At 43.6% G+C, this 19,674-nt stretch overlaps 1 protein-coding gene across 2 annotated transcripts in view; it reads left to right on the forward strand.

The window, feature by feature from the left end:
* Positions 1 to 19,674, forward strand: part of SPHKAP (SPHK1 interactor, AKAP domain containing) — a 1,657,471-nt gene that overhangs the window by 1,287,625 nt on the left and 350,172 nt on the right. For both annotated transcript variants that reach the window (XM_069213857.1, XM_069213858.1), the window contains exon 6: positions 13,255 to 13,507. In XM_069213857.1, the coding sequence (XP_069069958.1) occupies positions 13,255 to 13,507 (253 nt within the window). The remainder of the gene's footprint in view (positions 1 to 13,254; positions 13,508 to 19,674) is intronic.

Here is a 19,674-nt window from a genome sequence, read left to right on the forward strand (position 1 = left end):
AACCTCAGTGTTTATGCTCTCTCTGCTTTACAAATTGTCACTAACAGGCTAGCGACCAATTTTACCAATCCACATTGGCATACTGGAACACCCTTATAATTCCCTAGTATATGGTACTGAGGTACCCAGGGTATTGGGGTTCCAGGAGATCCCTATGGGCTGCAGCATTTCTTTTGCCACCCATAGGGAGCTCTGACAATTCTTACACAGGCCTGCCACTGCAGCCTGAGTGAAATAATGCCCACATTATTTCACAGCCATTTTACACTGCACATAAGTAACTTATAAGTCACCTATATGTCTAACCTTCACCTGGTGAAGGTTGGGTGCAAAGTTAATTAGTGTGTGGGCACCCTGGCACTAGCCAAGGTGCCCCCACATCGTTCAGGGCAAATTCCCCGGACTTTGTGAGTGCGGGGACAACATTACATGCGTGCACTATACATAGGTCACTACCTATGTATAGCGTCACAATGGTAACTCCGAACATGGCCATGTAACATGTCTAAGATCACGGAATTGTCACCCCAATGCCATTCTGGCATTGGGGAGACAATTCCATGATCCCTGAGTCTCTAGCACAGACCCGGGTACTGCCAAACTACCTTTCCCGGGGTTTCACTGCAGCTGCTGATGCTGCCAACCCCTCAGGCAGGTTTCTGCCCTCCTGGGGTCCAGCCAGGCCTGGCCCAGGAAGGCAGAACAAAGGACTTCCTCAGAGAGAGGGTGTTACACCCTCTCCCTTTGGAAAAAGGTGTCAGGGCTGAGGAGGAATAGCCTCCCCCAGCCTCTGGAAATGCTTTGATGGGCACAGATGGTGCCCATCTCTGCATAAGCCAGTCTACACCGGTTCAGGGATCCCCCAGCCCTGCTCTGGTGCGAAACTGGACAAAGGAAAGGGGAGTGACCACTCCCCTGACCTGCACCTCCCAGGGGAGGTGCCCAGAGCTCCTCCAGTGTGCTCCAGACCTCTGCCATCTTGGAAACAGAGGTGCTGCTGGCACACTGGACTGCTCTGAGTGGCCAGTGCCAGCAGGTGACGTCAGAGACTCCTTTTGATAGGCTCTTACCTGTGTTGCTAGCCTATCCTCCTTCCTAGGTAGCCAAACCTCCTTTTCTGGCTATTTAGGGTCTCTGCTTTGGGGAATTCTTTAGATAACGAATGCAAGAGCTCATCAGAGTTCCTCTGCATCTCTCTCTTCACCTTCTGCCAAAGGATCGACCGCTGACTGCTCAGGACGCCTGCAAAACCGCAACAAAGTAGCAAAGACGACTACTGCAACCTTGTATCGCTGATCCTGCCGCCTTCTCGACTGTTTCCTGGTGGTGCATGCTCTGGGGGTAGCCTGCCTCCTCTCTGCACTAGGAGCTCTGAAGAAATCTCCCGTGGGACGACGGAATCCTCCCCCTGCAGCCGCAGGCAACAAAAGACTGCATCACCGGTCCTCTGGGTCCCCTCTCAGCACGACGAGCGTGGTCCCTGGAACTTAGCAACTCTGTCCAAGTGACTCCCACAGTCCAGTGACTCTTCAGTCCAAGTTTGGTGGAGGTAAGTCCTTGCCTCCCCACGCTAGACTGCATTGCTGGGTACCGCATGATTTTCAGCTGCTCCGGCTCCTGTGCACTCTACCAGGATTTCCTTTGTGCACAGCCAAGCCTGGGTCCCGACACTCTAACCTGCAGTGCACAACCTCCTGAGTTGTCCTCCGGCGTCGTGGGACTCCCTTTTGTGTCTTCAGGTGAGCTCCGGTTCACTCCTCTTCCAAGTGCCTGTTCCGGTACTTCTGCGGGTGCTGCCTGCTTCTGTGAGGGCTCCCTGACTTGCTGGGCGCCCCCTCTGTCTCCTCATCCATGTGGCGACATCCTGGTCCCTCCTGGGCCACAGCAGCATCCAAAAACCCTAACCGTGACCCTTGCAGCTAGCAAGGTTTGTTTGCGGTCTTTCTGCGTGGGAACACCTCTGCAAGCTTCTACACGACGTGGGACATCCATCCTCCAAAGGGGAAGTTTCTAGCCCTCTTCGTTCTTGCAGAATCCACAGCTTCTACCATCCGGTGGCAGCTCCTTTGCACCCTCAGCTGGCATTTCGTGGGCATCTGCCCACTCTCGACTTTGTTGCGACTCTTGGACTTGGTCCCCTTGTTCCACAGGTACTCTCGTCCAGAAATCCACTTTGGTTGCATTGCTGGTGTTGGTCTTCCTTGCAGAATTCCCCTATCACGACTTCTGTGCTCTCTGGGGAACATAGGTGCACTTTACACCAACTTTTCAGGGTCTTGGGGTGGGCTATTTTTCTAACCCTCACTGTTTTCTTACAGCCCCAGCGACCCTCTACAAGCTCACATAGGTTTGGGGTCCATACGTTATTCACATTCCACTATTGGAGTATATGGTTTGTGTTGCCCCTATACCTATGTGCTCCTATTGCAATATATTGTAACTTTACACTGCTTGCATTACTTCCTTTTGCTATTACTGAATATTTTTGGTATTGTGTACATATATCTGGTGTATATTTGGCATCCTCATACTGAGGGTACTCACTGAGATACTTTTTGGCATATTGTCATAAAAATAAAGTACGTTTATTTTTAGTATATCTGTGTATTGTATTTTCTTATGATATTGTGCATATGACACCAGTGGTATAGTAGGAGCTTTGCATGTCTCCTAGTTCAGCCTAGGCTGCTCTGCTATAGCTACCTTCTATCAGCCTAAGCTGCTAGAAACACCTCTTCTACACTAATAAGGGAAAACTGGACCTGGTACAGAGTGTAAGTACCCCTTGGTACCCACTAGAAGCCAGGCCAGCCTCCTACAGTTGGCCATCCCCTATTCCTAGCACAATTTCAGGTAAATCCACATACATTCTTCTCCCCCACCAACCCTAGGTTACAAAGTAACATAGTTTGTCTTCTCACTGGAAAATATTTGTCACCCCCAATTGCTAGTACATATGTCAAGAATGACCTTTTCCATTGTTTCCAAGGTGTGACTGGATCACCAGGGGTCATTAAAAATGGTGGTGAAGAGGTCATACCCTGGTCAGCCATAGTACCTGCAAAAAAATCCAAAATAAAAATGTAAAATACAAATATTCAATAATTATCTAATACAATGAATTACCATAACAATTAAAACATTTTTTAAGCAAAACACTCTAAAACAATAACACTGTTGCTTCTTTTGTTGCTCCTTCTAAAATGTCCATTTTGTTCAATCTCAAGCTCAGCAACTTTCCTCTAAAATTCCTTGGAAATAGTCCTACTTCAATTTGTATTACTATTTTATCCTCTACTTCCTGTCAATGAGTTCATTCTCTTAGCAGGCAGACATCCGATGTTCCTAGTCACACCAGTAGGATATCCTTTATTTATTTATGTTCTTTTCATCATCCTGGCAAAGATCAAGGTCACAAAAGCAAATGCTCGGGAAATAGCGCGCTTGAGGACTGAGGAAAACATGTCTCACACAACAGAATTCAAACTGCCTCATGCACTGAAAGGCACAAGTCACATAAGTGTGTGTAGCTGTGACTGCCCATGGTAGAAAGCACTCAAGAGTTCCTTGCAGCAATTCCATGCAGCATTTGCTGATTTTTAAACATCAAACCCTTTTATGTAAGCATGAGTCTTGCACCGATAGCCACCTATAAACTGGCCACTTATAGTTTATACAGTAGAAATATGAACCTCAGCGTGATGCCAGGAACAGTTAAAGTCACTTAAAGAATTTACCAGCCCATAATAACGAAATAGTAATGTTTATTGTCTGTGTTGTACCCCCCAGTATAAAAAAACAATTTTGCTATGGGGAGGTGATGGTCCCCAGAGTGCAGGGGTCCGTGTGGCCCATCCGCATATGATTCATTTAAACCCTGGGGAGGAGACGATCCCTGGGGTTGCAGGGGGGGGCACAGAGCCCCTGCATATAAATTGCTGTTAGCCTGGGGGAGGTAGCGATACCAGGGCCCCCAGTATACTTAACTAATTGTTCCCCACAGAGGTGGTGGTCCATGGGGGGCCCACCTTCTTCATTTATAACATGCCACTGGGACCTGGTCTACATGGGAGCCTTCTTAAAACAAGCCCAGGAGATCATGCTTGTTTTTTTTTAATTATTTTTTTTACCATGGATTTGTGACCTCATCACAAATTTGCAGTATATTGTTTTCAAAAAGTATGTTTTTTTAACTGGGGAGGTTCCTCTGGGACCCCAGCACCAGATCTAAGGGGTATGGGTGCCCCATCCTGGCACCTTTTCTTATTTTCTATCTTGTTATCTGGGAGTCAGCTGAAGCGAATCCCAAGATGGCTATCAACACTTCTATGTTGAGCACGAGATTGGATGGGTTCTCTGCGCCTTTGTGCCCCTTTATATACATTTTTTTTCTTTAATATTTTAAAAACTACTAAATGGACTTACACCAAATAACAAAAAGGCTCTTTCTGGACCAAGAGGTCGCTTTCTGCCAAATGTGGTGCAATTCCATCCAGCGTTTCGGCCTCCATTTCTGTTCAAAATCCCTATGGAAGTGAGCATTTTGGGACCCCACCTTTTTCTTACCCCCTGCTTAATGGATCACCCCGAAACTCTCTGGACACCAACTGAAGTGAGAGCTGTATTTTTTGTAAACATTGTGAAGATTAATCAATCTGCGCTGAATATATAGACAAGTAAAAATCGCTTTTTCTATAGAAACTAGGTTCTAACTATAACTACCTAGTGGCGAGGGCCACTAGGGAATATAGATAGATAGATAGATAGATAGATAGATAGATAGATAGATAGATAGATAGATAGATAGATAGATAGATAGATAGATAGATAGATAGATATGGACAACGGTTCAGGTAGTTACTTCTTTAGGTTGCTTAATATTGAAAAACAACAGAGTAGCAATGAACCTTTCATGTTACTTAAATCGTATTTATCTATGTAAAACTTTGCAATGGTGTCTATATATAAGTGCACTGCCATATTATTCAAATGAATGCAGATATAACAGGACCCCCTTTACTTTATTGACATGCACACACAGATGATCAAATATTGAATTCATCTATATTTTTCAATAAATTATTAGAACTCAGTATGCTACATGATATTTGCATGAATATACATACATATTTAACATATACAAAAATGAAAAGCAAAAGGGATCCCGCAAGAAAAATCTAAAGGTGCAGACATACATTTATAGTACCCACTGGTTGACGTAGAAGTTGTAAGAGCTCTTTGGAGTGTGTCTTATTAGCAGTGAATGAGGTCCACAATAGGGTTTCTTACAACCCAGGGTATCCCAGGGTTCTTTAATGTTGTGATCTTTTAATTATATATAAGAGGAATGTCTTGAATTAATCTCACTCTCCTGAAGACTCAGAGTCATTTCAATCACCAACATATGGGGGACCGATTTTTTTATAGCGAGTTCATCCTCAGGATGTTACTCTATCGACACTGTACCATCAAAAAATGTAAAGAGCTAATTGTAATGTGTTATCTCCCATGGCACTGACAAATGTTTACACAATCACACGCTGTTCATCTTGTGTGATGAAACAAGCTTGTCCTTGTTCTGCATGTGCAGTGTAGTTTGGAGTTTCTCCGTTTGCCTCCTGCAAGCCGTACTTTTCTTTAGCACTTCTTCTTGCATGGCGTTACTCATCATAGATAGACAGCATGTGATTGTTCAAACTTTTCTCGCTTCCGCTAGCACCTCAGTCACTCATGCTGGTTGTAGTTGTTTTTGTAAAAGTTATCTACGGTCTTGCCAGGGAAAAAGCTGTGTCAGGCACTTTGTTGTTAGTGTTTGTCCTTGGGTTTCTATTTTTTTACTCTTTGTTGCTTCTTTTCTTGTTTGGACTATGTGCCTTAACAATCTGTACTGACATACACACTAACAATTACCACCCTGATTACCCCTTAAATACTTCCATATTGACCCAGTTAGGTGTAATGAAGATCTTCCTTCCCTGAGTGCTTGCAGACAGAGATACGATGGGGAGATTGACTTTTATATTTGCTCTTGGAATATAGCCACCATCCAGCCTGCATTGTCAAATGATGAATGGGTAGCAATAATAACGGACTACACCGAAATGTGCTGCCAAGAGACCTGGGCAATGGAGAATTTTTGCATACATGGTTTTTGCATCTTTTGCAACTCAGTATTTCCCTCTTTTTCAGGTAGGCCAAACACGGTCTTGTGGTTCTTGTTTCACTTAAGACTTCAAATCTAAATTTTGAAGTGTTGAACAATACTTCTTGATTCCAAATATTATTGTTATCTTTCCTAGGATCTTTTGATATGTTGCTTATAATTTTTTACTATAACATTTTCGACCAGCAGGCCACTCAGGTTATCAGTGGTCTAAAAGGCTTTGTAACAGATTATCCTCCTAAAAGTAAACAGCACAATGTAGTTGTCTGGGCAGGGGATTTTAATATTAAGCAATTTGGTTATAGTGGCTAACCTGTTTGTGGTGTCATGGATGGGCAAGGAGAAGACACCACACATGTTAAACATACCTCTTATGCGGAAGTCCTAAACCAGCTTATATTTAAAAACAATATTCTCCTCATATCTCACTCAGGAAGGATGTATTTATCTCCCAACATTTACAAGTAATGGATGTGGTGATACTCTTGATTTTATATTACTATCATCCGATGTCAACTCTATTACTCTGGATTGAAACGATCTGGACAATTTAATGAATGACCACAACCCCTTAAACATCACATTTAAACAATTTGTGCACAGTAAGAATGCGAAACCAATTGGTAGTTATTCCAAAAACAAGAGCCTGAGAAATTAAATGGAAAGAAATTGAGCCAGAAATCTTCTTTAATGATCTTGTAATTGAAAAAAGAATCTGTCATGACATGCCTAACATTGATGCAAATCTAGGGGCAGTTTTGAACAGGTTTAATATGATTTGTCAATCCATCCCTCAAATGCTGCCATCCAACAAATCCTTGAATTCCACCCAGGCATGTAGATGGTTTATTTGTACCTGTTCAGCTGCCCACAGACACTTTAAATCTGTTCTAAAAACTTTACTTAGAAACACAAAGGTCAGTAAACAAGCCAGACAAACGTATATTGTAGTGCTGGAGAAACAAATAGAAGATATAAGGATCGCCTGGGATGACCTGAAGTAGCTAGTAATCTTAGGGATAGCAGGGCTTTTTGGGAAGTTGTCAGTCACCCATTTTACAGTGAGGATAATATGTCCAAGATTGAGAGTCTTATCCCATCAGACCAATGGGATATTCATTTCACCAAGGTTTTTGATTCAGAAAATATAAACTGGTCCATTTTTGATAAATCGGATCATAATAGCTTTAACCTTGAAGGAACCCTCAAACTAAGTAGGTCGATTGAGATTGCTGAAGTTACAAATTCTATACATAAAAGTTCAATAGGGAAAGCCCCAGGCCTGATGGTGTCCCAGTGGACATTTTATGGCAGAGTGCTGCCTTTTGGGCACCATTCATCACCAAATATTCTCTGAGTGTTGATTAAAGGGGATCTGCCCAGGTGATGGAGTGAGGCTGTAAAATTACTAGTCTTTAAAAAAGGAGACTGGAATCAACCAAGTTGTGACCAAACAATTTCACTCCTAGTCTGTCCTACAAAAATTCTGGGTGGGGTTCTTCTCTCAAGATTAGAGGATTGGGCAGAACAAAAAACCTTTTTACAGCAGTACAATAAGGTTTTGCCCAGGAAAAGGTGAAGTTGAACAGTCCCTAAATCAATAGGCAAGTATGTCAAAGCCAGGAAAGGTTCATTATATATAGCTTTTTATGAACCTCTCCTGTGTTTTTTACATGGTGCACAAAGAAAACGATGGGATATGATGAAAAACATGAGGGTCGAACCTACACTTATCGATTTGCTCATGTCTTTGCATGCACTAGAGAGACTTTAAAAAAGTATGTTTCAGGCCTGATAGGGAATGCTAGGCCAATATAAGGTCTAACCGTGACGTTCAGCAGGGCTGCATTCTTGCACCATTAATTTGTTTTTATTACATTCATGGCTTGTATAGTTACCTTGTGAGTAGGGGGAAAGACTCACCTGAGTAGGGAAACTTTCCTTTCCGTTTCTTTTATTTGCAGGTGACATTGTGCCTCTCACGAGAACTGCTAATGGATTGCAAGTTTTATTAGATTTTTTTATCAGCCTTAATGTAAAAGTTAATTAGCTAAATCTTTTATTTTGAACAGTGACCCAAAAACACAAGCTCTAAATAGCACTGATTAAAGGGGACTCAAGTCACTAAAGTTAAAAGCTTTAATTGCCCAGGTATTATTCTTGATTCATACTTAAAGTGGGACCACGTACTGAACCAACGATCACAGAACATTTAAAGAGTCATGGGCGCTATATTTATGTGTGCATACAAAATAGGCCATAAACCCATTAGAGAGATGATACAGCTATATAAAAGTAAACGTTTATCTGTACGAACATACAGGTGGGAATATGGGGGTATATTAAACCTGACACATTACAGATGTTGGAGAATGGTTTTCTACGCAGGCTACTTTCTGTCCCTTTAGGTGCTACAAATCATATCTGCCACTCGGTAATAGGAATAACCTATATTGAAGATAGTATAAGAATTACATCTTGCTTCTCTGGCTTAAGTTTTGGTACACTCACAAGGAAGAATTTTCATGACTTATTCTTAAGGATGACATTGTCCTTGCTAACATAGATATGATCACATGCCTATAATAAGCCTTTTTGGAACTAGTCCCAACATTTTTTAACATTCCCACCATTATAGATGCACATTTTATAGGCTACATTCGGAATTTGTTTTTAATCATAGGCGCAGATAGCGCATACACAATCAATGTATGCAGTTGTTCAATACTTCCATGTATCTACTTCTGCAAGGATGGAGGTGTACTTATAGATATAGATTTTTTCTTACACATCTTAATTTAAGCACTGTGCACTTTCTTGTAGCCTTCCTCCAATCAAGTGGTTGGTTTTCTTTTTTACCAAACCGTCCCATGACAATGTGACCTGACAGACCACAATGCACTTTATTTTCTTTTGCACTCTGTGCAGGATGCCAATTAATGCATTTCTTTGTGTCCGATTTTAGATTCTGAAAACATTGGGGTCCACATTTATGACCCAGTTAGTGTCGCTCTTGCAGCACGCAACGTGGTAGAACAACTTCTCAAACATTGTCACATTTTTGAAGCCATACAAAGCTACTTGCCTCCAAAAATCTGAAGTAATGCAAGGTAAATCGCTGCATGCCATTACTCTGCCCTGGTAAGGCATTCACTCGGATTTGGGTAGGTGTTCCCATGCAACTTCCATAGTTTTTGACATATTGCCATGCCATTGCATTGTTTGTACAAGGGCTTGTAAATCTGGAAATGCAACAAAATCTTACGCCTTTCCAGAGGAAGCGTAACAAGGTGAAATATGTTTATTTCTCCTTGTTTCTTCCTCTTTCTATGTGTGCTGCATTCTGCAGCACACATAAAAAGAGGAATATTCCTCCCAGGATTGTTTCTGTGCAGGAAGGTGTCTCTTCCTGCACAAAAACAATCCTGCATGCAACGCAGTCTCCTTGGCACCCTGGTGCCTGTGTTTGCGCTAGACAGCTCTTCGTGCAGCAATGCAGGCGAAAGGACAGGAATGCACCATCTTGCCTTAAATACGGCATATTCCTACCCATTCCCTGTCACGTAGTGCAGAGCAGCAAGGTGACTTGCTGCACTGCACTCCTTGACTTGGCCATAAATACGGCCCCAGGCGTCATACAATAAGTCCATTGTTTTTACAGCATCTACAGCCTCAAACTACATGCTATACAGTAGTCAATTATATTCGTGGGGCTTTAGCAATTAGGAAAAATTATGCTTTTTACAAGGTGGTAACATTATTTAGAGTGATTTGGGTTTTTTCTTTAGAAATATTCAGATTGGAAACTGCTTTCTTAACCTTTAAAATATGAATATGTTGTTTAATGTTTTAAATTTTTGTATAGTTTTCCTATTAGCTTGTGTAATTGAATTGTTGGTGTGTAGTTTTATTGCTTTTGTCTAATAAAGATATGGATTGACTGACATACACAGTATTTGAATTGTTAATGTATTTTAAGGTATCCACTTGAGTGATATACATAAATGGATAGATCAAATACTTGCAGAGTCGAATTACGAGTGCTAAGGTGTGTAAATATGACAGCACAGTTATGAAGGAAAATACTTTCTGAAACTGTTTAAGATGATACAAGTATGTCACTTGAAAAAATGTGGAATATCAGAAAAAATAAATGATGGCAAATTTGACAAATACATTGAAGCAGAAAAAAAGTAAAGAGAGAATTGACAGAAATTACACTAAGGCCTCGATTGCACTGCCCTGGTCGGTGAGCCCATATTATCACACCTTTACCCCAAAGTAAGAAATGTAACAAGTACTTTAAAGACTGTCTGTTAAAATTATAGCCCTCAAAAATGGGGTATAACTTGTAGGCTGTGTACTTTCTGAAGGAGATTCTATATGTGTTGGTATTTACCATGCAATTCCCTACTTCAAATTTTGACTGGTTTAACTTCCCCAAATGTAAAGGGTAAAAATACGAACGTGCGGTCTTTATTGCACCCCGTAATATCTAGGCACTATAAACATTGCATCGCTTGTAATTGTGATCCATGTACCAAGATGTTGGTGTACTAGGTTGGTATATAAGTGGAACTCCTTTTGTCCTACGTGGCATATTTATTAAAAAATCATGTGGCACATCGAGTCACCTCACCTGGGAAGGCGTAAGAATTTGGTGCATTCCAAGGTCCACCAGTAGTGGTAAATCTGGGAATGGGTCAAAATCCATAGGTGGATGCGTGGGAACACCCATGCTCCACCCTTTGAATGCCTTCCCACAGCAGAGTAAAGCAACACAGAGATTTACACAGCATTGCGTTACTCTAGATTTATCAAGCCAGGCAAGGCCATGCAAGGTGGCATTCCATGACTTGATAAATCTAGTTTAGATTTGTATCGCTTTTTTGCCCTGTCCCATGGAGCAAGGGCGATGCAAGTCTTTAATAAATATTCCCCTAAATCTTATCAAAATTAGAGTCAAGTTTTGATCAAGAATGCATTGGTCTGCTGGGTAATGTATAGCAAATTAGACATCTTTAATTGCATTTTTGGTGCAACTCTTAAAATAATAATATAGAATGGGTGATGTTACACGATCTGGAAAAATGTACTTCTGCATGTAACCATATACAACACTTGATGTACCTCTGTCCTGCTTGGTTTTTCAAGTTGTTGAACTCAATAAACAAATAAAACAAAGACTCAAAAATGTGTATAAGCTCTACATGGCTTTGCTGATCGAACTCTGCTTGGACCTTAAGAACATCTTCTTCCCTAAACTATATGGAAGCCTCCAGCAACTGACAACCACTTCATTATACAGGCGAAATTACAATGTTGTATTTTAATATGTTGATATATTTTGCTCAAAATTACTAGCTCTTCTGTTTCTCATTGTTTTTCTAAACCACCTGTTAGCAGTAATACATATCATGTAATGAGAATGTCATATCAGGTTACCAAGAGAAAGCTGGTGGTCAATTTATGGTTCAGTTACTTTGCATAATGTAACAGCACTTCCGGTGGCAGAGAATAGATAGTACACAGAAAAACCAATGGAGATGGGCAGTGCGCGACTTCTAAGTGGCAGCTATGAGGGTGTCTAACTGCTGCAGTTCATGTGAGAGGAAGCAGGGAAAATGACTCCTGCTCGGCAGTCAATGTCGAAGATTCACTGCAGCCGAAAGTCCAACTATATCTTGACAGGCCATCAGGCTGCAGTAAATTGGTGGCTGGGCAGGATAATACCTTTCGTCAGGTGATGTTGGATGGAACTGGGAAACTGCTTCAATCTTCCAAATGGAGACATTTCTGACCTTACCCTTAATGTATGGGCAAAGTTCATGATTTTGCTCATCTCAAATTAACTATGTGCTCTTAAATGCAGAAAGGTTTATGAGAATTATTACCTTGAGGAATTACCACTGAACTGGTGTGGCACTCTAAGTGAGCACCAATGTGCTCCACAGGGCAAAGTTTATAAATGTAGCTGTAATATGTGATATTTGTCTAGTTAATACGAGCCCATATCTACAATAATTGTACAGGTGTTTTTCTCAAGGCTGTAGCTTCAAAGGGGGGTGTTATGGGTGTCACACCCACCTAATAAATGTATTCTGTAGTAAATAGTTGGGTACAGGTGCTTTATTTAAGTCGGGTATGGTGTGGTGTTTGTAGGATTTTGCTTGGGATTTTGACATACACATGCAGACAAAAATGCACACCCTTATCTATGTTTTAAAGGTCCTAAAATTGTTATTTCACAAAATATAAAGTTATATGTACCCCCTCAAAATTCGCACTTCCCTCCCTTCCTACTGATCCTTAAGGTGGGGGACCTGTCCTGCTTCTCATATAATGTATTCTATCCCACGTGATTGTTGGGAAATCCGAAGCTTTCCCCCTCCCCCCACCCCAATCTTACTGGCCAAGCTATGTCCCTGGTTCTTCTGCTGATATGGTAGAGCAGAGGTCTTCAAACTGGGGGCGGGCCTCCCAAGGGGGGCGTCAGACACTGGCCTAAAGAACCATTATACAGATAACAGGCCTTTGTTTTATTCAGAAGCCTGTTATTGCATTTAAAAAAAAGGTAACAGTACTTAACTGCAATGTTTAAATAGGTCTAGAAATATTTAAACATTGTCATCTTTATAAAATAATTGTCAAAAATTCTGAGGGGGGCCCAAAGATTTTTCGTTTTCAACTGGGAAGGACACGGCATTAAAAAGTTTGAGGACCACTGTTGTAGAGGGAAATGATTATGCCAGATTCTATGCTGTTCCTGAAACACTGATGATTAATGCAGCTGTGTAAGACGAGCAGTGCCTGTTTACTACTTCTGAAGCCTGCTATACTGAATGGTACGTAAGGTATTATGTGACAAGCAGTTCACCTGGGCAGTATTTCACCTGTGTGTTGCCTTTCTTATCAATAAGGCTAGCTAAGATCATTTTAATTTAATGTAGATATAAAAGAGCAAATTAAAATAAGTCCATATATGTGTTCGAAATGACGTTCTTCACATATATTTTGCTTTCTTGGTGAAGCATTTTTAAAATTTCTTAGACACATGCTCAATTGAACAAGTGCCCTATTTTTCCTTGCAGTGTCCGTGGGAGGCAGATGTCTGCCTGGTCCAGTGTGCAAGAAATAAAAGAGCCAACAGCACCAAGTGCATCATCTACGAAATCAATAAGTTTCTGATTGGTCTGGAGTTTGTGCAGGAGAGGCAGCTCCATCTAGATGCCAAGGCCCTAAAGCCCGAAGATGACACGAACTGCTCGGTGTCCTCCATAGAGGAGGACTTTCTCACGGCGTCGGAGCACCTTGAAGACGAGAATGAAGACGATCTTCAGGATGGTAGGAATCGATTGCTGCTGGAGATAGCGTTGCTCATTAAATAATGCATAACCTTCAGTTAGCGCTTCCATTGTTAATGAAGGTCACTTTGATGCAAGGTTGCAGGATTTTTACCAATAATCTAATATTGTGGGCTTTCTAGCTTAAATTGGTTTTACTTGATAATAGACCCACTTAATCATTGTGCTTGATAAACAGATTATTACAAAACGTTTTACCACTTGTAACTAATGTTGTAGTAAACCTAAGGGACATATTTACAAAAAAGTGGCGCATCACCAGTGATGCATTACTTCTCATGCGGCTCCCTTGCATCCCCTAATGCCACCATGGTATCAACGTACTTACAATATGGCGCACCATGGCGCATGTTAGGGGTAGCGTCATTTTTTTTAACACTATTGTAACGCTATTCTGGATTAACGTTTAAAAAAATTAAGCTAATCCAGTTTAGTGTTGAAATCTATGGGGGCCTCATTTTAACACCTGTTTCGGGAGTTAAAAATGACGCTAGAAATGGCATAACAGAATTTTGTAGATTGCATTGCGTCATTTGGAGCGACCCTCTAACGAGGGAACGCCCCTTCGCATACATCATGCTTTTATTATGCATGATGTGGCAAAATAGGTTTACAAGGTAGCGCAAACCTAGTTTGTGCCACCTTGTAAATATAGCGCTATGGTAGTGGCCTGTTAGCTTTGCCGCAAATGTGGCGCTAAGGGGCACAAGAGCCTTGTTATATTATATTGTTATATTAATAACGTTCCTAATTTGATACGATTACTAAAATTTGCGAATCACACTGCACCCTCACTCCTGATTTACGTTTGGAATATAACTCGCACACATATTTAAATGAGGGAGAATTGTGTATTTTTTAAATATTTATATGATGTAAATGTAAAATGTTGGGTCCTTTTAGATGTTATCTATACCTTGTACCTTAAAGGCTAAGGAAAGCAGGATTGGGTCATAAGAAATAAACAAAAGCACATCTGTACGGGCAGTTTACCCTCGAATATCTGAAAGTCATATTAGTCCAGTCAGTTATATATGAAAAATGCCGACGTGACTATTGAAACAGCTAAAATGATTGCTAGGAAGCAAAGAAAAAAGTTTGGAAATATATCTCTGTTGCTTAAGTAAGACATCTTTGGGAGTTATAACTAAATGCAGTTTGATAATTACACAAATAACACAAAGTAGTAGTAGTGGGCACTTTATTGCACATGTACTTAACATTATTACAAAACAGCATAAAACAAACAAAATAATACTTCAATTACCAAATTACTAGATACAATAAAATGATGTCCTCCGTAAGAAATAAAGAGGACACCAAGACATGCTGTAGACTGTTGCCACAGACAGGCTTGATTCAATGGGCAAGACGCCAGCTAAGGTTATTTAGCAGCCTACTGTGCTGGCTACAGTGGAATCAAAAAGGCATGTACCAATGCTTAAAATACAAAATACAAATACAAAATACACCGAGACTAAAATGTGAAATGCAAGATACAAATACAAAATACACTGAGGCTAAAATGTCAAGTCCAAAACCAGGTCGTTTTGTGCAGTCTTTTATTGTTAGACCTACAATCTCAGGTTGCTCTCTAAATAGCATTGAATGTTAGGTAGTACAGACAGTAAAAGGTCAAGCCAGCCAGCTGCAGCATATAGAACAATCTTATACTTTGCAGGATAGTGCAAAATCCACGGAGAATAAAGTGTCATATGCAAGGCCATGCCCTAATGTACTAACATTTGATATAGGGCCTGAACTCGAAGCAATTACGTATCCTATAACTAAACAGTGAATAAAAAATTGCACTGTCCTTGGTGGTGCGGGCCATCTGCAGCATATAGCTGGATCTCGTGCTTTACGGGATAATGCAAAGTACCTGGAGTTTAAAGTGTCATGTGCAAAGCAAAGCCATTTTGTGCAAACCTTGCTATTGAGGCTGCAGCCTCAATGTCTGATTGTTCTCTGAGTATGCAGTCCAGTCAGCATAAAAATAGCCTACGCAGCCCTACATGCCCTTAATGCTTACTAATTACTCAATCAGTCAATCAATTAATACTTGTATAGCGCAGCTAATCACCCTTTAGGGTCTCAATGAGCTGGGGGGGTGGAAGCGGTTAGTGAAGGTTAGAGGAGATGAGTTGAAGAGCCAAGTTTTGAGGTCCTTTCTGAATTGGGAAAGCGTGGGAGTTCTTCTGAGGTGAATCGAGAGGGAGTTCCAGGTTTGGCGGCAAGGTGGGAGAAGGACCATCCTCCTTCTGTGGCCTTCTGGATGCGTGGGACGACGGCGAATGCGAGGTCAGAGGAGAGAAAGTGCCTGGTGGGTGTGTAGAAGTGGAGTCTTTGGTTAAGGTATTCTGGTCTGGCGTTGTGGAGGGCTTTGTGTGCATGCGTGAGACGTTTGAAAGTAATTCTCTTGTCTATTGGGAGCCAGTGCAGGTCTCTCAGTAGGGCAGAGGTGTGGCTGTGTTTGGGGGCATTGTTGATGAGACAGGCTGAGGTCCAAGTGGCTGCTGACGAGGATCTGGGTGACTGTTCTTTTGGTTTCAGTAGGGATCCATTTGAAGTTCTTCCTAGGCATGCGCATCATGTTGAAGCAGGCGGAGGAGACTGCGCTGACTTGATGGTTCATCAAGAGTGATGAATCCAGGATGAGTCCCATGTTGCGGGTGTGGTCGGTGAGGGCCGGAGTGCTTCCGAGACGTCCCACGCTGAGGGGTTGTTGCCGATGACTTTGTTTTTTCCGTATTTAGCTTGAGGCAGCTCCCATTCATCCAGGCGGCGACTGCCTTCATTCCGTTGTGGAAGATGACTTTGGCTGTGTGCGGGTCGTTGGTGAGGGAGATAATTAGTTGTGTGTCATCTATGTATGAGACGATGTTGAGTGTGTGGTGTCTGGCGATGGTAGCTAGGGGGGCCATGTAGAGGTTGAAGAGAGTGGGGCTCAGAGAGGAGCCTTGCAGGATGTCGCAGATGATCTTGGTTGCCTCTGAGTAGAATGGGGGAGTTGGACTCTTTGGCTTCTGTCGAAGAGGAACGAGGTGATCCATTCTAGAACCTTGTCTCAGATGCTGGCGTCGTGGAGACGAGTCCGTAGGGTGCGGTGGGAAATGGTGTCAAAGGTGGCAGACAGGTCAAGGAAGATGAAAGCCATGGACTCACCCCTGTCTAGGAGGGTGTGAATGTCGTCTGTGGCAAAGAGGAGGGTGGTCTCGGTGCTGTGGTTGTTCCGGAAGCCAAACTGAGAAGGGTCAAGGATATTAAAGAGTTTGATATGTTTGGTGAGTTGACTGTTGACAGCCTTTTCGTTGACCTTGGCTGGGAAGGGGAGTAGAGGGATGGGACGGAATTCTTGAGGTCATCTGGTTCTGCAGTTGGTTTCTTCAGTAAGGGATTGATTTCAGGGTGTTTCCAGATTTCTGGGAAGGTGGCAGTTTCGAAGGAGCGGTTGATGATGTGCCGGAGCTTGGGTGCGATGGTGCTACTCGCTTTGTTGAAGATGTGGTGGAGGCAGGGATCGGAAGAAGAGCTGGAATGGATAGAGTTCATGATGTTGAGAGCTTCCTCATCAGAGATGTTGGACCAGCAGAGTAGGTGGGGGGGTCTGGAGGAGCTTTGGTGGAGACTATGTTGGTGTTGGGCGTGGGATGGTCCTGGGTCAGAAAACTGTTGTGGATGTCTGCTATCTTGCAGTGGAAGTAGGTGGAGAGGTTGTTGCAGGGTTCTTGTGATGGGAGGATGTCTGTGGAGTTCGTTCTGGGCTTGGTCAGTTCGCTTATGATCGTGAAGAGTTCTTTTCTGATGTGTGCGTTGTTGTTGATGCGTTCCTGGAAGGCGTTTTTCTTGGTGTTCCTGATGAGTTGGTGGTGTGTGTTTAAGGCTTTTTTGAAGGTTTCATTGTTGGTGGGGGTCTTGTCGGTGTGCCATTTCCTTCCGAGGCGTCTGCATTTTTGTTTGGATTCCTTGAGGTCTGGGGTGACCAAGTTAACTTTCTTAGATGAACATCTGTTGGAGGGTTTATTGATTGGAGCTAAGGTGTTGGCGCAGTCTGAGATCTAGTTGATGAGGTCCTGGGCAGTTGTGTTGGTGCTGAGGGCGTCCGGTGGGTGAATTGTTGAGGGTGGTGAGTAGCTGGTTTTTGGTGATCTAGTTCCAGCTCCTGCTGGGTTGTAGGTGAGCGGGGTGTCAGTCAGGGGATTTGTTGAAAGTAAAGTGGATCCAGTTGTGGTCTGTCCATTGGAGTTCGGTGATGTGGCTGATAGAGATGTGGTTGCTGGCGGTGAAGATGGGGTCGAGCGTGTGTCCGGTGGAGTGGGTGGGTGGGGTGATGAGTTGCTTGAGTCCGAGGTTGGCAATGTTTTTCGAGCAGTGTCATGGAGTTGTTGTCATTGGTGTTCTCCTGGTGGAAGTTGAGGTCCCCGAGGAGTATGAAGTCCTTGGAAGTGAGCGCATGGGTAGTGGCGATGTCAGCAATGGTGTAGCAGAATGGGGGTTGGGGGCCAGGCGGCCTTTAGAGCAGGGTGCCGCACAGAGTGGTGTTACGGTTGGTTCCAATCTGGAAGTGGAGGAGTTCCATGTTGGTTGTGGAGTCTTCGGTGCTGGTGGAGAGGCACAGGGAGTCTTTGTGGACGATGGCGATGCCTCCCCCAGGGCGGTTTGTGCGGTCTTTGCAGATGATCTTGTAGCCATCTGGGATGGCAATGGCGATGTCTGGAGCCGAAGAGGGGTTAAGCCAGGTTTCTGTGAGGAAGGCAACGTCGGGGATGTGGTGTCAATGAGGTTCCAGAGTTCGATTGCATGCTTATGGATGGAGGGAGTGTTGATCAGGATGCATCTGAGGTTGTGTTCTGTTTTGTGGGTCTTCAGGGGAGGGCTTGCTTGATGGAGGCTGGTGAATTTGCAGTGGCGACAGGTGAAGGATTCCCTGGTGTTGCTTGGTGATGCTTGCTTACAGTTGTTGTTGTGTCCTGGGTCGAGTGTGATGAGTGCTGATGATGAGTAGTGGTGGTGGGCGGGATGTCCAAGGGTCCTGGCGCTGGTTACGGTCAGTTCGCGGACGGGCGCAGCCGGGTGTGCCTTAGGCGTGCCTTCGGCTCGCCTGCTGCCGCGGCCGCTATTAGGTAGGGAGGGAGGAGGAGAGGACAGCTGGGAGGCGGGAGCGGGGATGGCATGAAAAAGGAGGGAGGGACCGCGGGGGCAGCAGTGGCAGGGAGCAAGAATGAAGGGAGAGATAGGGTGAAGCGAGACATGAGTGAAAGATAGATTGAAGCAGAAAACGAAAGGCACAGAAAAACAGAACGCAAAGGAAAAACAAGAAAAAAGGTACAAAAGAAAAAAAGGCAGAGTGCAGCCCATCAGAAGAGCAGAGCTCTCCCACTAGACACCAGGGATGAGGCATAGGCAGAAGCCTGCGGGTGGAGGAGGGACTTGAACTACTGACAGAGATCAGAGTTCAGGGAACAGAGGGGCTTCACTTACCGGTGGAGCTACACGGTGGCAGAGCAGTTCAATGACCAGGTCAGTGAGGTTGCTCTTCGTCCCGCACAGAGGCCGCCTTTAAGTAGGGACGGGGAGAAGAGGACAGCTGGGAGGCATGAGCGGGTGGGGGAACGGTGCAAAAAAGGGGGGGCGGGCCTGCAGGGGCAGCAGCGGCAGGGAACAAGAATGAGGGCGCGAGAGAGAGAGAGAGAGCGAAGTGAGAGATGAGTGAAAGACAGATGGAAGCACAAAGTGAAAGGCACAGAAAAACAGAACACAAAGGAAAAATGAGGAAAAAAGAAAAAGAGGCAGAGGGCAGCCCAGCAGAAGTGCAGAGCTCTCCCACGAGACACCAGGGATGAGGCGCAGGCAGAAGTCTGTGGGTGGAGGAGGGCCTCGAACTACTGACAGAGGTCAGAGTTCAAGGAACAGAGGGGCTTCACTTACCAGTGGAGCTACGCAGTGGCAGAGCAGTTCACTGACCAGGTCAGTAAGGTTGCTCTTCCTCCCGCGCAGCGGGTGCCATTAAGTAGGGAGGGGGAGTAGAGAGGACAGCTGGGAGGCAGGAGCGGGAGGGGGAACTGTGCGGGTGTTATTGCCGCCGATAGCATTTTCGGTATGCCCCAGTCTGCCAGTTTTTTCCACAGAATGTTACGGTTAACTCTA

Source organism: Pleurodeles waltl, chromosome 11, assembly GCF_031143425.1.
Source record: "Pleurodeles waltl isolate 20211129_DDA chromosome 11, aPleWal1.hap1.20221129, whole genome shotgun sequence".
NCBI classification, from domain to species: Eukaryota; Metazoa; Chordata; class Amphibia; order Caudata; family Salamandridae; genus Pleurodeles; species Pleurodeles waltl.